Here is a 22188-nt window from a genome sequence, read left to right as displayed (position 1 = left end):
AAAAAAAGAAAAAACAACTAAGCCAGGCCGAGAGGATGGCTGCTCAAGGGGGGGAGGGGGGCTCGGATGTGCTTTTGCAATTGAGAAAGGAAATTAATACTCTAATGGACAAGGAGGAAAGGATGTGGAGGCAGCGGTCTCGTGCTTTGTATCTTAAGGAGGGAGATCGGAATACCCGATTTTTTCATTGTCGAGCTACACAAAGGAAGCGTCGAAACACCATTTCAGGTGTCAAGAATCGAGAGGATGAGTGGTGCACACAGGCGGATCGGATTTCTTCCACTTTCATTGAGTATTACCAACAGCTTTTTACATCTTCTAACCCGGAAGCACTTGAGACAGATTTAGATTCCATTCCCCACACCGTGACAAAGGAGATGAATGCTTCCTTGTGTTGTGATTTTGAGGCTTGGGAGGTTGAAAATACCTTAAAGCAAATGGCACCACTGAAGGCGCTAGAACCTGAAAGAATGCCACCACTATTCTATCAACATTTTTGGAGCTTGGTCGGTAGCGATATTACCACTTCCATTCTGCACTACTTAAAGGCTAGTTCACTGCCTTCCCCCCTAAACCACACATTCATCACCTTAATTTCCAAGACAAAAAACCCGAAACGAGTGACCGAGTTTTGACCGATTAGTCATTGCAATGTACTTTACAAGATCTTCTCAAAAGTACTTGCCAATAGACTGAAACAAGTGCTTCCACATCTTATATCTGAACATCAAAGTGCCTTCATTAAAGGTCGCCTCATTACTGACAACATCTTGGTAGCTTTTGAAACTTTACATTACATGAAGAATCACAATTCCAGGAAACATGGTTGTATGGCTATCAAATTAGACATAAGCAAGGCATATGACCGAGTTGAATGGTCTTTCTTGAGGGAAGTCATGAAAGAATGGGTTTCGATGATAAATGGGTGGAGTTAGTTATGGAGTGCGTATCTACAGTGACCTATTCCCTCTTAATAAATGGTGAACCTATGGGAAACATCAAACCAACCCGAGGTATTCACCAAGGGAACCCATTGTCACCCTATCTCTTTTTGTTATGCTCGGAGGGACTTCACAGAATGATTAAAAAAGCAGCAGATAATGGTGACATCCACGGTGTTTCTATTTGTTGTAATGGGCATAAACTAACACATTTATTTTTTACGGATGATAGCCTTTTGTTTTGCAGGGCCACCAATCAAGATTGTCAAAAGGTGCTTGATATACTTTCCTCGTACGAACGAGTATCGAGACAAAAATTGAATAGAGATAAGACATCTCTATTTTTTAGCAAATCCACCTCAATTGAAATGCAAAACCAGATCATGAATGCACTTGGAGTTTCGGCCTTGAGACACTATGAGGAGTATCTTGGATTACCAGCTTTGGTGGGTAGAAATAAAAGAGCTAGCTTTGACCACTTGAAGCAAAGAGTATGGAAGAAATTACAAGGGTGGGAGGGGAAATTACTTTCTCAGGCTGAAAGAGAAGTTCTTATCAAAGCGGTGATACAAGCAATTCCAACTTACACCATGAGTTGCTTCAAACTCCCAACCACTTTGTGCCATGACATTGAGTCTCTTGTTCGCAAGTTTTAGTGGGGACAAAGGGGAGATAGGAGGAAAGCGCATTGGATAAAATGGGATGACTTATGCCAACATAAATCTCAAGGAGGATTGGGTTTCAAAGATCTTGTGATGTTTAATGAGGCTATGTTAGCCAAATTAGCTTGGCGGTTGCTACATGATGATAACTCACTCTTTTATCGAGTCTTCAAGGCTAGATTCTTCCCAAATGGGACTATTCTTGAGGCAAAAGAAGCCCTATCTGCTTCGTATGCTTGGAAAAGTATCTTGAAAGGTCGAGAAGTCATAAATAAGGGAGCTCTATGGAGGGTGGGAGATGGGAAGCAAATCAGAATCTGGGGGGACTACTGGTTGCCGTCTAGAAATGCAGCAAGAATTACTACTCCAGTTATTAGGGGTCAAGAAAATTCTAGTGTTGAGGTGCTCATAAATCCAGCCACACGGAGTTGGAGAGGTGAAGTTATAGACCATGTGTTTAATTCGTTTGAAGCTGAAGTTAGGGGTGTGCAAAAAACCGACGAACCGAAAAAACCGCTTCAAACCGACCGAATCGTTGTAAAAATTTCGGTTCGGTTTAGTTCGGTTTTGGTTTTACTATATAAAAAACCGAAATTTTCGGTTCGGTTTTCGGTGGCAGATTTGAATGCACCAAACTAACCGAACCGAACCGAACCGAAATATATTATTATATTATATTTTTTTATTAAATATATAAAAAATAATATAAATTTATAAACGTGGGCTAGGCCTTGCCAAAATTACTCAAGCCCACTGCCTTTTTTTTTTTAAAGAAGCCCACTGCCCATTTTTTTTAAAGAAGCCCACTGCCCATTAGATAATCTAGATTAACTAACTAAACTTAAACTAATTAACTTAAACTAATTAAATTAAACAGAAACTAATAAAATAAAAACCCTACCCTTACCCTACTTACCCCACTTTAACTTACGCCTCCATCTCCCTAATCTGAGTCTCCCTCACGCCTCCATCTCCCTCATCTCCCTCCTCCATCTCCCTCATCTCCTTCATGCCTCCATCTCCCTCACGCCTCAGTCCTCCATTGCCCTCATCTCCCTCACGCCTCCATCTCCTCCATCTCCCTCACGCCTCTGTTGCCGCCTCCACATGCCGGCCTTCACACGCCGGCCTCCCCACATAGCTTGATATTTTCATTCTCACGGTGACCTTCTCTAGCCTCTTTTTAATTTTTGGATAACCCTTTCTCTTTTTTGTATTTTGGGTTTTGTTTAATACTAAATCAATGCTATTTTTTGTGAATCTGATGTTGAGCTGTTATTTTCTTATGGAAAAAATGTGATGTTGAGTTGTTTTTTTCTTTTTGTGACTGTGAATCTGTGAAGTTGACTGCAACCGAACACCGGCCGAAAAACCGACCGAAACCGAAACAAACCGAAACCGACGGTGTTTCAACTATTTCGGTCGGTTTCGGTTGACAACTTTGGAAACCGAAAATTTCGGTTTCGGTTGGCCAGTTAAAAAAAACCGGCCGAAACCGAACCGAAACACCCCTAGCTGAAGTGATTAAGAGTATCCCCCTAAGCTCATCAAATCAAGTTGACACACTAATATGGCCTTTCACTCCATCGGGTCAATACTCAGTGAAATCGGGCTATAGATTTCTGTAGGAAAATGCAGAAAATTCACGTGCACCAGTCCAAGATTCTGCCTTCTGGAAGAAAGTTTGGACTCTTGAAGTCCCTAGCAAAGTTAAAAACTTTGTCTGGCGTGCTTGTAAGGAGGCCTTGCCCACCAGGAAAAACTTGCAGCGAAGGAAAATAAGCCCTGATGGCCTATGTGATCTTTGTAAGGCCAGGGAGAAAGATTGCTCATATGCTTTATTTTTCTGTTCTGATGTGTAGGTAATTTGGAGCTCGGAATGGTCATGGATATCGGGTATGCAGGGGAGTAGTGTGAAGGAAATTTCCAATCATGCTTTTCTCGGAAAATAAGGATGTAGCACTACTGGCCTTCACAAGTTGGGCTGTGTGGAACTGGAGAAATCAAATTCGTTTCAAGGAGAGTGCTTGCCCATTAAAGCAGATTCTACTGTTGGCAAAGGAAAGAAAGAGGGAGTTCCAAAGTTTTCATCCAACAATTCTGAAGTTGCAGCATCGAAAACACACCAAATGGAAGCCACCAGAGAGGGAGTTTTACAAGGTTAATTATGATGGAGCGGTCTTTGCGGAGCAAGGAAGAGCAGGCTTAGGCGTCATCATCCGGAATTCAGATAGGGAAGTCATGGCTTCAATGTCTCAGCAAGTTCAACTCCCACAACAGTTACGCAGGTTGAAGCATTGGTAGCGAGGAAAGCGGCAAAGTTCACCCTTGAGATTGGTGTTAACAAAATTGTCTTGGAAGGCGACTCAGAGATCATTTATAAGGATCTCCAGAATAATGGTCCTTCACTGGCTCTACATGGTCACTTGATACAGGATGTTAAAGCTTTGATATCTTTTTTTTCTAGCATCTGTTTTAGCCATGTAGGTCGAGCAGGAAATAAAGTAGCCCATTCACTAGCTAGAAGGGCAATCCTCTCACAAAATTTAAATGTCTGGATGGAAGATGTACCACCAGACATCCTTGATGTAGTGCAGGCTGACTTCAGCCCCCATTGATTTTTTAATACAATTGCAATTTCATTCTTAAAAAAAAAAAGTTAAATTTATAGAGTTCTTGTAACCCGTTCAACCTAAACAGGTTCCTTAAAACTCTATAGTTATTTTCATGAACTATAAATAACTTATCTACTTTTTTTTTTAAAATGGTTTGAATTATTGTCTTCTGAATGCAACATAAGGATTTGATCATTAAAAATTGTTGTTAAAATAAATTATTGACCAATGTAATATACAAAGTATTCAACAAGTATAATTACTGTATGGGGTAAAAAACTGAGGTCCAATAGAAGATTGAGCTTGAATCAAGGCCTACTACAATTAATTTGTAGAGATTGGTGTACAAAACAACACTTGGGATTCCTAATTGGTGAATCGAAGCAAAGAAATGAGTCAAGAAAGAAATACTAATGTTAATCAAGGACAAAAGAGTTCATTTATCATTCCTTGGAATGGCCGAGGAGCCCTGTTACAACTGGAATATTACCAATTTTAAGAGTTATTCTCTCTCTAATTTCTAGGTTTCAATCACTGTTTATTGGGATTCTTCCCCCTTTTATAATGATCTAGTTCTCATCCTGACCTTCCACATGGAGGGTCGTTGATCTCCCCCAAGATACTTGTCCCATTCTTCCATTGGAGAATGTGCCGAGTAAGACAAATTATCTTGGCGCTGTTTAGGTGTCATTCAACCATTAATGCAGCTGACATGATTGTTACAATGCATTCAATGTGAAGATAATAGATACTTCCTTAAGAATCTTCCCTCCTCCCTTATCCATGCTTCTCATTGTAGCCTCCCTTGGTTCCTATACTCCAGTTTGGTGTGGTCTTCATCTCATTTTCTTCAAGCGATCTCCATCTGAGGGTCTTCCTTAGACCATCTAGCTCTTTGGCTACAAAACTCTTCTTCCAAGTTATCTTAGCTCACTTGGATCATGTTGACCACCAATTGGGCTTGCATACTCCTCGAAATTGGCCCAACAGGGCCAATGCCCTTGGACTCCCCCCATTACTACTATGATGTTTAATGTGTCATTATATATTATTGTGTGGGCCTTTTTGCAAGTGTTGGGCTGAGCCGCCTGCTGCTACACTAAGCCCAAAGTTTTCTTCTGGATTAAGGAGTTGGGACCGGTTCGAGAGCAAACCTTCCTAGTCCAGCTTATGCGCAAACAATGCCCTTTGGTAATCAGATCTTTACGGCAGACATAACTATCACGTTAACTACAACAGACAAATATAATAAAAATAATAGGAATTTAAGCAAAATAGTCAGTGGCCCTTGATGAATGGTGGCCGTTTTACACTTTGGTATCAAAATAATGAGTGTTAGATAGAGAGTAATAAACGTATTAAAGAAAACAAACATCAGCCTGCCGCGACAAGCTATTCCGTGGAGTTTGCGTCAGGAAGGGGAACCACTCCTTCAACGCGACTAATTTCTCTAAGGAGAAAATTAGTTGCTTTGAAGGAACGGGCCTAAATGACTTGGGTTGAGTGAAGTTTTCTCCCTTTTGTTAACAGAGAGCATAGGTTGGAAGGGGAGAGGAAGATTAACCCATTTGGTGCATGCCAATCACTCTATTAGCTTCGTTTCCTATTTCTCTCTCCCTCTGTTTCTCTTTAATCTTTTTCTTTCTTTGTTTTCTAGTTCCCCTGTTTTTCGTGATTCTAGCCACTTTCTCCCAGAAGTTCCCGTTCCCCTAGCCGTGCATTGTACGGCTTCTTATATAGGGCTAGCCGTGCTTGGCTCTTTACAATTTTAGCCTTTAACCGTTTTTGTTTGGCATGGGTTCCTTTGTCGACCATCATTGACTGGTCAGTCACCTAGTTAGTGCCGTTCCGCCTCAGTCAGAGAAGGCTTTTTCATTTTGTTTGCTCCTTCTGGCATTCTTACTTGCCATGGTGTGAATAATCTCCTTCCCTCTATCTCTTACGGCATGCACCTAGTAGTTCCCACTCAACCTTGCCTCTTTTAGGTCGTATGCCTTCCTAGCAGGACATTGCTTCCAAAAGGGCTTGAGCAGGAAACACAAAAATGAGTTTTCTCCCTCCCTACTTCCAGACCATATCCCTTTACCTTTGACCCATGACCTCACCATTTCCTGTATTGGCTGGGTACAGGCTGGTGGTGTCTGGGCCTTGCGCGTGCCTTGCCTCCATGCTTATTCAAATTCTGTCTGCTGCTCATTTGTCTACCGCGGTCTGAAGGTCAAACTGCCCAGTCTGCTGCTCGTTTTTTACTTCTTTTGGCGTGGGCTGTTTCGCCTGACTCATTATTTATGGTTTGCATCTTCTAAGGGCTGGGCCATGCCTGTTCGTGGGCCGTTTCAAGCCTTTATTCCCAGCCCCTATTGCTTGCTTCCTACCACCCAATTTTGTTATGTTTGTCATGAGGCCTACTTGACCCAAGCCTTCTAGGCCACTTTAGACATTTTCTATTTATTCTTTCTCTGAGGGCCCAATGATCTCACTGGACCCTTTGCTACTTGCGGGCTCCTATTGTCTCGCCTATTTCCACTTGGGCGTCCTCAGCCCGCTTACTCTCTTGGGTGTCCTTGGCCATTTTTTAATTCTATGTTTCCCACGGGCTTTTATTAACTTCTTAGGCTTCCTCAGCCCAAGTATTTCTCGCCTTTCCCTTGGGGCTCATGGGTTTTCCATGGTCCCTTACTTTCTTTACTTGCGCTACTTTGGGCCTGCTGTAGCAACCATGGCCCATTTTCACTTTTTCCACATCCATACAGCCCATGAGTTTGTTGTTACATTCTTCCGGGCCTTTCTAAGCCCACTTACTTCCTCAGGATCCATTTATCTGCTCCTTAGACCCACTATCCGTTATTCCTGCTACTTGCTTTAATGGCATTTCCACAATACTTTCTTTTGCTCATGGCTTTGGGTCTTCCTTCCTGCTGAGCTCGGAAAAAAAATGAGCATCTACAATTATATATTGTTGAGAATATTCTACCTAGTTTTTTGTTTTGTTTCTTTTTTAATTTTTCTAAAAAATTGATCTATATTTTCTAATATTTCTTAATTTTTATTTAAATTTTAATTGGACTTGCCAATAAGACATATGGTCCATGGAGGAGTCCAAGAATGAAATTTACATTTATTATCTTGGGGACAGGAGTGAATAATAAAATAGCTATGGGTATTGTTTATAAATACGTAAAGTTTAACCAAACATAAAAAAAAAGAAAAAGAAAAAATCTATCTGCTCGTTATTTCAAACGAAGCCCTAAACCCCCAAAAATCTAACTGAAAGAGCAACAGAGTGAGAGAGTTGGAGCTATCGAGATTTGAGAAATCCAGTCGATAAAGAACAAAGGTAAGTCTGTAGCCACTGAGACCCAGTAGAAGAAAAAATAAATAAAAAAGAGAAGATTGAATGCAAAGTTAAAATTTTGTCATATGCGTCTCTTATTGCTAACTTTTTAATTATTCTGGTGACAACAAAAGATAGCAATTCTTAGCTGTTTGTACGTACTATTGCATTAGTTACTGTCCTCCGATGTCTGTAGATTTTTCTATTTGATTGCTGTCTCACATTGTACACTAGCCTTTAAAAACCAATGGAGTAAACAACATAGTTGGGGATATATACATATTCCGTGTTCTTCTTTAAATGGGTTTTTGGTGAAGTATATAAGAAGTGTTTATAAATCAAAGTTAGTTTCACATAGAAAAATGGGGTTTGTGTTAGTATAATGACCCAAGGAAATACGCTAGCCTCTGTGTTATACCCAAAAAAGGATTAGTTTAGTCACAATCGAGGCTCCTTGTGGTTCCTAGATCAGCCCATGTCAATTAACAGGCAGTCAACTAATTCAGTATCAATCTAAGTCATCATAGTCAGTATTGAAACAATAAGACGCATTTCTCTGGTTATAATTCTTATTTGTTTTAAAACAACGCCCATATCTCTTGCTATATAATGTTTTTTTTTGGTTGGGGTGTGTATGTTTGGTGTAGGTAACGTTGAATATTGTGACAAGGGCTGCTGAATTTTTCGTTAGCTGATTCATTCTACAGGGTGATGGATCGACAGCCTCATGATTATGCATCAGCTTCTGCTATGGCGTATGCCCAGCAGCAGCGACAACCCCCTAACATGCAACAGCAGCAACAGTTTGGATTTCCTCCACAGCATCAACAGTTTCCTCCATCGGTGCACGGTCCTCCGTTCCTTCCCCCACATCCTTCTCTCCAACAATTCCCTTATCACCACCACATGCAGCAGCAACCACAGCAACTCCATCCGCATCCTCAGCCCCATCCTCACCTTCTTCATCTTCAGCAGCAACAGCCGCCACAACAAGCTTTCCCTCCACATTTAGCCCCTCCTCTCGCTCCTCCACCTTTTCATGGACTATACGATGCCCCTCCACCTCCAGCTTCTCCCCCTTCTGATCCAGAGCTCCACAAGCGCATTGACAAACTTGTTGAGTATTCTGCAAAGAATGGCCCTGAATTTGAAGCTATGATTCGTGAAAAGCAGCAAGATAATCCTGAATATGGCTTTCTTTTTGGTGGGGAGGGACATGCTTACTACCGTTATAGGCTTTGGTTAGCTACACATGCTCCAGGTGGCGCCTTCAATTCTCCTTTTCCATCCTCTTCTATACCTATGATGCATCCTCCTAATCCCATGATGAGTCCATCTCCTTTAAATGCTCCTCCAATAAATACAGCAGCTGCAGGTGTTGGGGCTTCAGCATCAATGTTGGGTGCTCAAATGCACCAGCCTCCTTTCCCACCATTCTACGACCAGCAGCAGCACCATCAACATGCTCAGACTTTTGGGATTCATGGTCGACCAGATTATGATCAGTCATCCAAGTCTTTCAGAGGTCTTTCTGGACCACTTCCATCCGATGTTGCACTGGAGCTCAACAATGTGCTGAATAATCTTAATGGTACAAAAGAGTCGATTAAGGGTGCCAAAATTTGGTTTATGCAGAGATCTCCTTTTGCACCTGCTCTGGCTGAGGCACTTAGAGACAGGATTTTTGTCCAAGATGATTCTGAGCGGCAACTGCATATAATATACCTTGCCAATGATATTCTTTTTGACAGGTATCATTCTATTGCTGCATAAATCATGTTATCTTGTAGACTTATGATTGCTACTCACGCTTTCCTGACACTTTGTTCATCAATTACTTTTTTCTTGCTGTACACCATGTCTGATAGCTCTTTCTCTATGAGTCTTTTCATTTATGTGATATTTCATTTATTTTTTTAATGTTGTCTTTCTATGGTTATTTTGGGGAATACTTCCAAGGATACAATATAAATTTGTTTGTCTTGCAGTTAACATGTGCTGTGTAGGCAATTAAGTTTAACAATACGAGGGCCACAAACACACACAGAGAAGCCTTTAGTTAGCTATTTTGTTTTTTCTTTTGTATTGACTGTTAGTTTTATTCATTGTCTGTTCTCCATAATGAAATGTGAAAGGTATTAATTTTTTGATCTTGGTTAACATAATTCTAGGAGCTTCGGTAACTCAAAACGATAAAAGCTATATATTTTCCTCCTTTTGTGTGTGTGTGTGTGTGTTGGGGGAATGGGGGCTGTTTTTACTTGTATTCCTTAGGAAGGCCTGAAGGCTATCTGATTTTGTGTTGGTGAGATTGTTGGCTGATTTGAACAAGAATCCATCAAATTTGGCCTGGACATTCCCTTGTGACATTGAAAACAAGGAACTTGTAGAGAATTAATCACAAATACTATGGACCTTAGTTTCCTTAACTGGAAAGCTTTTAGTTTATTTGCACCCTTTGTCCATCAACATAGTATGGCTGTATAATTTAGATTCTATAGTATTTAACTAGAAAAATCAGTAACCCAACATCAGAGGCTCCCTTAAGATAAGTTCAAGCCCTCAGACTTGGCTGAGTGACTCTTCAACTTTTATTTCAAACTAAATAACTAAATAAGTGTCAGCCCTGAATTTAAATCATGTTGCTTTGTGGTAGCCACCCTATGGATATGTTCCAGTCATTGCGGAATTGAATATATGTGGGTTGGGAGATTTCCAGGGAATAGTAGAGTGCTCAAAGAGCTGCAGATACTTTGACAACCCAAAAGAAAGAGTAGAAAAAGCCCCCTCCAGATTTTGTTCCTTTTTATTTGGCTCAAAGACTTTTATTTGTAAGTTACACACACACTTGGTGGATCTTGAACCCACAATCTTTCTCTGCTTTGTTTATCTAAAGTAGATGTTTTTACTTCTAAAAGTCCATCAAGTACTTACTGGTACTCAAATTTCTTTTGAATTGAAGGTTCCTGTGGTTTGTGATACAAGTCCTCACCACTTCCTTTCTTGCAAAATGACCTTTTTCTTTTCTTTTCTTTTCTTTTCTGTTCTGTTCTTTTTTTTTATTAAGAAAAAAAATATCTTGCATGCAATTTGTATTGTTCTTACTTCTTAGTCAAGTTATGGGATATTAGTTCCAATTTATTTATTTTTTCTTTGCTGCAATTTATTTTTATGCTTTCTACATATTAAATGTTCCCATATGCTATTTTCCTGATTCTTTTGCTTTGCAATTTTTGCAGCTTACAGAGGAGGACAAGCCCCGATTTTGATAATGAAGCCCATGCATTTAAACCTGTTTTAGGTTCCATGCTTGGGAGGATTTATCATAACCCTCAAAACAAGGAGGAAAACCAGACAAGGTTACAGAAAATCTTAGAGTTGTGGGCTTCTAAAGATATTTATGATCAGAATACTATTGATGCACTTAAGGCTGAGATGATTGGTGGACCACCAACTATTTCTTTCCCAGGGCCTCCTACAATTAGCGGTTCAGCAGATCCAGCTGCTGGTAAGCTATGCCTGTGTGTGTGTGTGTGTGCGCACGCCTTGCAGTTCTCACATTGTCAATGCTAGAAATTTCGCTTAATTTTCTTTTCATGCAGGATTGCCACAGATGTCAAACCACAATATCCAACAATGGCAACCTGATAGGAGTTTATCAGATCAAGAGCATCTTGATAAACATGCTGCCTCTGCCCAAGTAATCCCACCATCTGTAATGACCCAGCAATTTCTCCCCAATTCAGTCCCTGCTGGTGCTTTTGTGGGATCCATGCCCATACCATCTTCTGTTCAACCAGCAAACCAACAAGCTGCACCCCATTTATTGCCGGGTATGACTAGCAGTGGCGAAAAATTGCCGCCATATCCTTTGTTTCCACCTGGTCTTATTCCTGGAATGGTCAGAAAGATGCAGATTGGTAGCGGGGTGCCTTACTCTCCCATGAGCCCTTTGGACATACCAACTGTAATACCTCCATCTACTGTACCTCAATCCGAAATTCTTGAGAGAGTGTCAAAATTCTTCAAAGAAATTGGAGAGGTCAACCCTTCTGAAGGGCCCATTAATTCTGATTCAAGAGATGAAGATGATGAGTACGAGTATGACAGAGAACCTCAAGTACGAAAGGGAGGAGCTTGCATCCCCCCTCCCCCAAACCTGCAACTGGACCCAGAGACTGGGACTTATGCTGATGGAAGTGTAGATCGGAAACCAGGATCAACTAGCTCTGGAAGGCTGGGACTTGGGGCCACAGCTAATCCAAATGAGGTGAGTCAATATGATGATGTTTATACATCTTACAGGAAACAAAGAAGCACCACGTATCACTCATCCATGAGCGCAAGAGCTGCTGCCAGGTAGAACCCATGCAGTTATTTGTCATCAGAGATTGTAAAATAAGGCTGAATTTGAATGGTTTACTTGATTTTGAATGGCGACTTGATGTGGAGCGACAAACTTAATTAACCTATGGTGCCATCTAGAATTTTGATTTTTAGAAATGTTAATGCTTTCATGTACTAACCAGATGTAAACAGTTTGACGTATTGTTAAATCATACAAAGTTTCTTTTCATCTTATGGATTTCTGGACTCGAACTGGGATGGATGATAAATGACCAAATGATGTACCTATGTCACTAGTCACAAACATTATTATTTCCAGTGTAGGCTGCAGAAACTGTGAGGACTTGCAGCATAGCTGTAGCTAATTACTTAGAATTTGGAATTTACAGGCTTTGGGGCCTGGAGGGATGAGAAAGTCCTTTAAACCCACTATGTTTACTTTAGTTGTCCCAATTTGGTTGAAATTGGATAGGAAGAGATTATAGTTTAATGAATTTTTATGTATTTCACATTTTATTTTGAAACAAAATAAAGTCAATCAAACTAAACTTATCTAAAGAAATATATTCGTTCATTTTTTAAAAACATTTTGCTCTCCCCATTCCGAGAAACTATATGTCAAAGATACCATGTAGTCATGTAATTAACCAATAATTTGATAATATCAAGTATACAAATAAACCATATTAGAAACTTTTGAACCTTTTGATTTTGAAGAAAATGGGGGAAACATCTAAAGTTTTCTCCCATTTGATTCAAAGTTTCAAACCAATTTCATTAAAAGCAAAAGAGGATGCAGAGGTTCTTAATCTTGAATGGAAGGATATCAAATGTGGAAGAGGAAGAGTGGCACAACACCATTACACATGTAGCAGATTGCTTGCACAACCCCATATGACAAACAATATTATTACAATCATAACAACTTTCACAACTATTTTTTACAACATTCAAAATAGCAAATTATGATTAATGTAACCTCATTTTCGCATAAAAACTACCACTAATATTACTTTTATTGTACACTAATCACAAGTCGTCGTCTTGTAAAATAAGTTATGAAAGCACTTTCTAGATTTATAGTAAGACAAACCCAATACTTTTTTTTAATAGAGTTGTACAACTTATAACATCCGCTTGTAATGATTATACTCTTTATAATCATGCTAAAACATCAACCAATTCTTGGTGTAGGCGAAAATTGAACCCCAAATCTCTTATTCTACGATTTATTTTTGGTTTGCAAATGATGCAAGTATGTAACACTCTAATATACAATTACAGTTTTTTTTTTTTTTTTTTTGAGAAAATATAATGATACTTTTATGACTTTTGTCTGGATTTTTTTTTTTTTTTTGAAAATAACTATAATAGCCAAACTATTTTGTTAGTTAGCACAGTTTTGAAACTATTTAGGTATCTAACAACTCGAGTGTAACAAACTCGATTTTGGATTGCTAAATCGAGTACAATAAACTTGATTTCAACATCATGTTGCAGCTGAAGTGAAAATTTGTCCAAGTAGACATAGAACTCGAGTCAAATGGACTCGAGTCCAATCGTCTAGAAATCGAGTCCTACAAACTTGATTTAGTTTTGCTTCAAGAACTGATTGACTTTCTTGTTCTTCATTTCCTTTTTTTACTTTCTCCAGATGCCATCTCACTCTTCACTTCCAAGCCCCAAAAACTCATGAACAAAACCAAATACAAAACTCAAAACAAATCAAACCCACTCTCCACTCCAACGTGTTCTTCTCCTCCACTGGAGCGGTGGTGAGAAACCAAACGCCCGATTCGATTTCCGTCGCCTGAAGCTTTTGCCGCCTAGGTTGCTTTGTTATTGCTTCTCTGGTTTGCTGGGTTTTACATCGTTGCTTCTTTCTTCTTCATTGTTCATCTTTGCATTTTGATCTCTGGTTATTGATCTCTGCATTTTGATCTTTGGGTTTTGCTGATCTTTGCATTTTGATCTTTGGTTATTGATCTATGCGTTTAGGTGGTACTAAATTGAGTCATATGGACTCAATTTCTATATGACATAACTCAAGTTCTTTTGACTCGAGTTCGGTGTCTACGTGGAGCAAATGCCCACCTTAGCTGAAAATCGAGTTTATTGTACTTGATTTAGCAATCCAAAATTGAGTTTGTTATACTCAAGCTGTTAGATACTTAAGTAGTTTCAAAACAATGCTAACTAACAAGATAGTTTGATTTTTATAGTTATTTTTTTTAATAAAAAATCTACTTTTGTCCACCCAAGATAGATCCGCCTGTCCAGCTGGCTTGTGTCTTGACGCCACTCCCATTTGTCCCCAATTCCCAAAGGTTAAGACAAACAAACAAACAAACTTGGGTTTATGGGGTCCATTAGCAATAATTAATCACAATAAAATAAGCATAAAAAAATCAAGAAAGTTCCAAGAGAGCCTCAGCCTTTCTCGGCTTATCAGGAACAACATGTCACCCATACCGCATGAGATGGCGATAGCCGATAGCTTTCCCAATTTTCCAATGGAAAAATTTGCTAAAGCCATTGCAACAATCCCATGTGAATGTGAATGTGAATGTGAATGTGAATGCCATCACTCACACCCACTCCCAAATCCAAAAGTCCCACAAGACTCACTCACCCAACTACACAAACTATTGTTTTTATTATACACCCACTTTGTTTCTCTCCCACTCAACACTACACTCCTTTACTTTGACTCACATAAACTGTGATAGAAACCCTCACTTATTAGATCTCAAATTCATTAACCCAGTTTTTTTTTTTTAAAAGAAAAAAAAAAAAAACCTCGCATGTAATTTTTAATCCATATCAGGTTTATTTATTTATTTATTTGTATTTTATTATTATTATTTTTTTTAAAAATCTAATCTCAATTTCGTATTTGTTCTTAATTTCTTAGTTTTGATTTTGATTGAGTGGCAGTGAGTTCGGGCATAGGCTATAATTGGAGCTTTCTGTTTTTTGATTTGATGTCGTCACTCAAGTAACAGAAGAAACCGTTTTTTCAATATCTCGATCTCATAATCAATCATCACCATCATCATCGTCGTCGTCATCGTCATCGTCATCGTAATCATCAGCCATGGAAAATCACAGTGATTCTGATATAACTCCATTTTTAAGGTCCTTTCTTTTACATTCATACATACATACATACATAAATGCATATTTTACTTTTTATACACACAAACACGTGCTTATAGATATTTATTTGCTAATCACTGAATTTCAGCTTAAGCATTCTTGGAAACTTTATTATTATTATTATTATTATTATTAATAAACAGTTCTGAATTTCAGTTCAAGCAATTCTACTGGTTAATTATTCTTCGTTTAAATTTGTCCTTTTTGTGCTTGATTGTTAAATTGTCTGTTAATATCAATGGCAATGCGGTTCGGGTAAAATAGGACAAAATTAATTCCTTCATATGATTTTAGTTATCTTATCTAATCGTTGTCGAATCGAATTGTTAATCACACTATTTTGTTTTTTAAAATTTTTATTGGGCGGGTTCTAATTCAGTGATATTTGTGTCAATGCAGTTTATCTGCAGCCATTTCATATGGGATTGCTTCAATGGCGATGGTTTTTATCAATAAAGCCATACTTATGCAGTATGCACACTCCATGACCCTCCTCACCTTGCAGGTATCGTTTTGAAGAAGTTAAATATAGCACTGACTCAATGATATTTATGTCAATTTAATAATTTTTGGTGTCGATCGTTATCTTAGCAAATGGCAACAGCGATGCTTATACACTTTGGTCGAAGAATGGGATACACAAAAGCCAAAGCGTTAGATATGGCAACGGCCAGAAAGCTTCTCCCCATTTCACTGTTTTACAATGCTAATGTCGCGTTTGCATTGGCAAGTCTGAAAGGAGTTAATATCCCGATGTACATTGCGATAAAGAGACTCACACCCCTAGCTGTATTGATTGCTGGATTCTTTTCGGGAAAGGGGAGACCCACAATACAGGTCTGTGTAGCTTTTATTAAATTACCATGTAAATTAATCAACCTCTTTGGTTTAGTTTATGTGAAACTGCTTTCATTGTAGTTTTATAGTTTTTGACTCAATAAGATGTTAATGGTATTGACCAAATTTTGTGTTAACATTGTACACCGGGATGCTTAACTTTACTCCAACAGCATAAGCTTATTTGATACTGTGTACACTATTGATTTCATGATTACATAGCTACTTATGTTTTAATAAGCACAAGCTTAAATACTTTTAACGAGCATATGTGATGTTCAAGCATCATATCCGGAACAAGTTTTTGGCCTACAGGTGGAAGAATGGGAACAACATATTTCTTGCATTTCCATGAGAAAAGCATGTCTACAATGTCTTACCCAACTAGTTGTTGTCTGGAAAATTTGAATTCTAGTTTGGATCTTTTAAAATTTACATTATCTAACTAAGCCCAACCCAACTATCAATTGGTCTGTTAGTGTTGTGTTGTGTTGCCTGTACTGATCTAAATAAAGAACTTAAATGTTTGATTCAGTCAGTAATTTCTGTTTGTTATAAATGCAATGGCTTTTTTTTTTTTGGAATCTTTGATATTTTTCATGTTAAAACTGAGCAGATAATCTTCATGGCTATTAAATTTGAATAGTTGGTTTTAATCTATCGATGGCCTCAATATCAAATGTCAGGTGTCACTTTCAGTAATATTGACTGCTGCTGGAGTTATCATAGCTGCTCTAGGAGATTTTTCATTTGACCTTTTTGGATACAGCTTGGCCCTTACTTCTGTTTTTTTCCAGGTTGGACCTTTATTTTTTAACTATCACTGGATACGTTTTAGTTTCAAAACCGAGAATTGTTTTGGAGCTCATAATTATGCATGCTTTACTAATGGAATTGCTTATATTCAAATGCAGACTATGTATTTAGTGTTGGTAGAGAAGTCTGGTGCAGAGGATGGGCTTTCTTCAATTGAGATCATGTTCTATAACAGCTTTTTGTCCCTTCCATTTTTGTTATTTGTCATCATAGCTACAGGAGAGTTTCCAAATTCTTTAGCACTATTATTTGCAAAGGTCAGAATCTAAATTGGTTTTCTTTTTGTTAGCATTCATACTATATTGTTTTGGAAAGCAATGGATGCTTGGGCATGGAATAATACTCTACTTAAGAATTATCTTGTGCATTTTTATACTAGAAGAATTATGATGTGCATTATTTCATAGTTGTTAAATCTAATACATGCTGACTGCTCCTTCTCTGATGCACCATTGTTTTTTCTTTCCATGTGGACAATATAGTGATTGGTGATTGGTGCTTGAAACTGGGTCCATGTGGATAAGGAGCCAAATTTTTTCATGTATAGCACTTTTAAGGACATTCTCTTTGCTATTGAGACTAATTTGTATATGATCCAGTCTTCTATGTTTGCTCACAGCTGGTGATGGCATAACTATAGTATGGTTAGAAAAGTAATATCCTCTTTGGAAGCCTAAGGTTATGGTAAAGCCCAGGTTTAAGTGTCCATGGTAGTTAATTAGGTTGTTATATATTATTTGGTTATTCTAGAGTCAAGGCTATTTTAGTAATTTTGCAAACATTGGGTATGGGCAATAGTTGTGGACCTTGGGTTAATAAGAAAACCTGATTTAGTTATGGGCCTTTATGTGCGGGTTTTGGTTCAATTTAATTAGATTTGGTTTACTAGTCAAAGTAAAAGTCCTAGTTCTACTAGAAGTTAAGATTTAGGATGTATACAAGTGTGTTATTGTACTTAAACAAGTTATAATTGATCAATAAAATATTGAATGTTCTGACTTTTGAGTATTGAGGCACATTTGTAATATGTAAGTTTCTGTACCCCAGCACGCTTCTCGTGTACTGGGGGGTCTTTTTTCTTTAATAAAAATTTCTTATTGAGGCACATTGGCCTTATTGTTCTTTTTCCCTTCCATTTCTCTTCTGCCTTTTCTTCCTTTCTTTCTTGCAGTATTGCTCATGGATATTGTTTACACACATGGTTCGTAGATTGTGAAAAAATTCAATTTATGTTTCCTCCCCCCTCCCCCCCACCCCTCCTGCAACCCGAAATCAAATATTTTCTCTTTTCTGCTACAACCAAACTCATCTTGAACCCTAACCTTTCTTCAACAATTGTACTCCCTAGACTCACAAATTCTCCTTACCCTAAATAGCAATCACAATCTCGTGTATACAAATTCCCAATTTGTACTACGTCAGCTGGTTAGTGCTTAGTGTTTGTATATATTTCTCATAGACGGTCTCAAACCCAGAAAGAGGAGGGTTGCAGTGGGTTGATGACCAATGTAAAATGTGGTCACTTTATTATAAATAGGTCCTTTACTGTCTTCTATGTTGTACCGCAATATAGTCTAAGATATTATTTAGTTGTCCTTTTTTTTGATAGATAAAGATTGGGATAATATGGATGTCCTTACTTCTTATTCATAACATAGGGACTGGTGTCTCATACACCAGTTCATGTTGGATCTTGAATTTCCAGCCTTGGCTTTTGCTCTTCATTTTTTTCGTCCTCTTCCCCTTATTTTTTACTGTGTAATCAGTTCCAAAAGGTTAAAAACAGGATTTCAGTTATGATGTTTATTGTTTCTAAAAAAAAATTATGATGTTTATTCTTTCATTTTCACTTATTAAGTTATTATTCATGAATAGACCAAGGAAAATAATTACTTTTAAATAAAATTTAACGTTTGCCTGCACAATGTCTTTAGAGAACACAAAATACGTGTAGTTTAGAGCGCACACACACACAAGTATGTTATATTTACTTTCTGTATCTTTGAATAATTTTCCCTACAATTTGAATTTAAAATGGATTTCGCTTAAGCCAACAAGCTCTAGATAATTTGGCACCTCACTCCCCATATAAGTGTTGGGTGGAGGGTGAGCCATCGGGTGTGTGTGTTACTTACCAATGGAAAAAAATGGATTTCACTTAAACATCCTTTAGAAGTTTCGTTTTCAATTTTATTCTTTGAAAGACTGATTTGACTTGCACTTAAATGGCAGCCGGTTGCATTTTGTGATGTTATCAAAATGTATCACTTCTTTATAGCGTGAAAAAGTATGGCTTCCTGCTAAAGGCCTTGTAGCTGAATTGACACCTCCTCATGCACAAAGTGCTAGGGGGTCTAGGGGGGAAAGGGTTCAAGCTGCAGATTTAGCAATATGTTTGTAATTATCTCTCAAAAAAAAGAAAAAGTATGGTTTCCTGTGTTCATTGCGTGGCTATGTTTTATTTAATTCTCTTGCTACCTGTTTAAAAATGTCCTTACCTTTTTACATGGTACAATCATTGAGTACAGTTTGGTATACAGTGAGATGTAATGGAAACAACCTAAGTAGAGTTTATAATCAAGGAGACATATGGATCTTTTTTGAAAAGGAATTTTGGCCCCAGTAAGATTCTCCTTAAGTTTTGAATTGTAATGGCTTTCGAATTGTTGTTGAGGTGGGAAATTTTGAAATGGGAAGTGGGTTCTTGGTAATGGCGAGGAGAGCAGTGAAAAGAAGGGAGTAAGTGAAGAAACTTATAGAAGTGTATTAAGGAGTTGTTTGATTGTGAAGAGGGACAAGAGGAGCTTATGAGAAGTGTATAAGGAATTATTTGATTGAAGCATCACAGGTTTGTGGGGTGCAAGAAGCTTGTAGGAAGCTCTTTAGTCTTTTGGTCTGATATCCTTAGTACATTGCCTGTGTGCTTTGGGTTCTTGTAAAGCTTAGTTTTTCTTTCAATGAAGCATTAATTACTTATCAAAGAAGCTTGTAGGAAGAAATTGTCAAAAGAACGAAAGAGGAAAAAAGAAAAAGCATGTCAGAAACATTCACCATCAGTGTGTTGAAATCAGTAGTAACTAGAGGGGTACAGTGTGTACCTTTGAATTTGCAGCTCATGGTACAGCGTGGGTTTAATTTCCAAAATTTGGAACATTAAAAAAAAAATTATAGGATGCACATTTCTTAGCCTGCAGACATGTTACCAACTTTCGCTGGCACTTCCAGTAATTGTGGTTGTTTCTCAGCTTAAGATAGAGATCAACAACGCTTTATAAGGGATAGGATTTTCAAGTTCATAAGATAATTTATGGCTAGTTCAGGACATTCAATGAAGAATACTGTTATATAGGATTGTAATTTTCCTTGGATCTTCTCAAGTTTGTTTCAGATGATGTTGTGGATCAAGCTTTCCCAAGGTGGTGGTGGTAGTTTTTCCAGTTTCTGTCCACTTCAAGCAAATAGAAATTAGAATTTGAAGTACTCCACTCTTTTACCAGCTTTGAGAAAGCCTATATGAAGTGCAGGATTCTTTTAGATAAGACAAAAATTAATTTGGTGGAAGATTCTTGTGGTGGCATTATGAAATTAAGAAATAAGGATATTTCTAAATCATAACTGAAATTGAAAATTTGCCTTCAAAAAGTGGTCTATGTGAAACCCTATCTGATGTCATGATAACAGTTCTATCTGGGAGAATAAATAGAGTTATCCTGAAAAAGAGAGCCATTTTTTTGGTGTTATGATTTGGAAAACCTTCGAATAACTTGAAGTTTAATAACTGAATCTCCTTGACACTTGCTCATAGTCCATCATTGGTTATTGAGAAAGTGCATCTTTGTAGTTTTATAGTTCTTGTATACCATATACAATCTAAGTGCCTGGGTCTTTGAAAAGAGCACAACGCATATCACATCCAAAAGTCTGGCTTATTGGTTGAGAAATATGTATGAGTTGCCCTGACCTAGTGGAGGAGTAAAGATTTTAAGAATGCAGAGGAGAAGAAACTGAAAGTAGGAGGGGCTCATTTGGGTTCTTCATTATGCTAACATTATTAGATCACAAAAAATTGTTTTTTGTTCTGTTACATTAGAGAAAAGTATTCTTTTTTATTTAATGTTGTTGGCATATAAATGTACATTATGAATTTCTATATAGCATTGATATCTAATGTTAAATTTTTTCTTAATATGCAGAGTAATTCCATATACTTTTTGGCGATTCTTATTCTTTCATTGGTGATGGGCATCGTCCTCAACTTCACCATGTTCTTGTGTACCATAGTCAACTCTGCTCTAACAACAACAATAGTTGGAGTCCTTAAAGGAGTTGGGTCCACGGTATGCATGGAATATCCTTGGGCTCTATTTGTTGTACAGAACTTTGGTGATAGGGAAGGAAAATTTAGACTTCTCAAACAACCAGCCCATTATGAAATTCTTGAGGGCTTTAAATTTTCCTTCTGTTTTCCTGTCTTTACACTTGTAAGAGCATGTAGGAAACTGAATATGAACTATTCAAGTGCATATATCTGACATATGCTTTCATTTATTTATTTATTTTTGCTTTTCAGACTCTTGGTTTTGTGTTGCTGGGTGGTGTGGAAGTTCATGCTTTAAACGTGACGGGATTGGTTATCAACACAGCTGGTGGGGTGTGGTATTCATATGCCAAATATCAGCAAAAGAAGAACAAACCCCCGAAGTTAATATCAGATCTTGAGGCTCATAGAAAATAAAAGCATTATTGACTATTGAAGGATTGCAGGTGACCAACAATTGCTTTCTGTTTCAACTTTCAGTCAATTACTTACTGTATTACTTATCAACAATGAGATAATCTTTTTATTTAACTATTTTAATAGTAGTTAGTAACTTTACTTCAACAGCATAAACTTTATGGAGCTGTGCAGAGATGAAAAAGATTTGTTAGCTTGGATACTTTGTTTTCGGTCATAATACGGTAAAGAAGGTTGATCAGAAAAGAGAACTCTAGTTATCAGTGTTTATTGTTGTAGATGATGGGATTTGTACCCCCACTGCCATTTCATGGGAAATCAATGTATATCATAGCCATAAACAATGTTAAATGTTATCATCATGCAACCACAATACTTTCATCTTTTGGCCCCTCATACAATTCCTTTCTATTCTGATGGAAAATCATATTCTTTTTTTTCTCCCCTCTTCTTTTTTTGTAACAAACTTGATACTTGTCCTATTTTCTTTTCGCTGAATGCATTCCCTTTTCCGGAAAAGAACTTTAAACTGATAATCTTTTTGTTTCTTTCTGTTCCCTGGTTGTATTTTGCATTCAGTTTTGGATAGCAAATTGTCGTCAGGGACATGGCTTCCTTTCGCTGTACTTTGACTTGTATATAACAATAGTATTATGTTTTCGACAATTAAATTTAATATAATAGGTGTTTGAATTTAATTGAAAAACCTAATATATTGCACGTAAGATATTGTGCTAAATTT

General features: G+C 37.7%; 2 protein-coding genes across 4 annotated transcripts; both read left to right on the top strand.

The window, feature by feature from the left end:
• The first annotated feature begins 7425 nt into the window (after positions 1-7425).
• LOC142613925 (SUPPRESSOR-OF-WHITE-APRICOT/SURP RNA-binding domain containing protein 1) lies at positions 7426-12133 on the top strand. Of its 2 annotated transcripts, none has more exons than XM_075786443.1 (4): positions 7426-7555; positions 8200-9303; positions 10792-11060; positions 11155-12133. In XM_075786443.1, the coding sequence occupies exons 2-4, from the start codon at positions 8264-8266 to the stop codon at positions 11913-11915; spliced, it is 2070 nt and encodes a 689-aa protein (XP_075642558.1). In that variant the 5' UTR covers positions 7426-7555; positions 8200-8263; the 3' UTR covers positions 11916-12133. The 2 variants fall into 2 exon arrangements, with proteins under 2 accessions (XP_075642558.1, XP_075642559.1); XM_075786444.1 differs by having other exon boundaries at positions 7434-7555; positions 8260-9303.
• Positions 12134-14550: 2417 nt separating this feature from the next.
• Positions 14551-21982, top strand: LOC142611669 (UDP-galactose/UDP-glucose transporter 7). Of its 2 annotated transcripts, none has more exons than XM_075783768.1 (9): positions 14551-14726; positions 14837-15037; positions 15458-15563; positions 15650-15895; positions 16582-16692; positions 16810-16968; positions 20905-21048; positions 21282-21475; positions 21597-21982. In XM_075783768.1, exons 2-8 carry the CDS (start codon positions 14997-14999, stop codon positions 21444-21446), a joined length of 972 nt encoding a protein of 323 aa, XP_075639883.1. In that variant the 5' UTR covers positions 14551-14726; positions 14837-14996; the 3' UTR covers positions 21447-21475; positions 21597-21982. The 2 variants fall into 2 exon arrangements, with proteins under 2 accessions (XP_075639883.1, XP_075639884.1); XM_075783769.1 differs by having other exon boundaries at positions 14575-14705.
• The last annotated feature ends 206 nt before the right edge of the window (positions 21983-22188 follow it).

The sequence above is a fragment of the Castanea sativa genome, chromosome 10 (genome assembly GCF_040712315.1).
Source record: "Castanea sativa cultivar Marrone di Chiusa Pesio chromosome 10, ASM4071231v1".
In the NCBI taxonomy this organism is placed as follows: Eukaryota; Viridiplantae; Streptophyta; class Magnoliopsida; order Fagales; family Fagaceae; genus Castanea; species Castanea sativa.
Note: the sequence above shows the minus strand (reverse complement) of the source record. Positions and strands in the feature narration are given on the sequence as shown.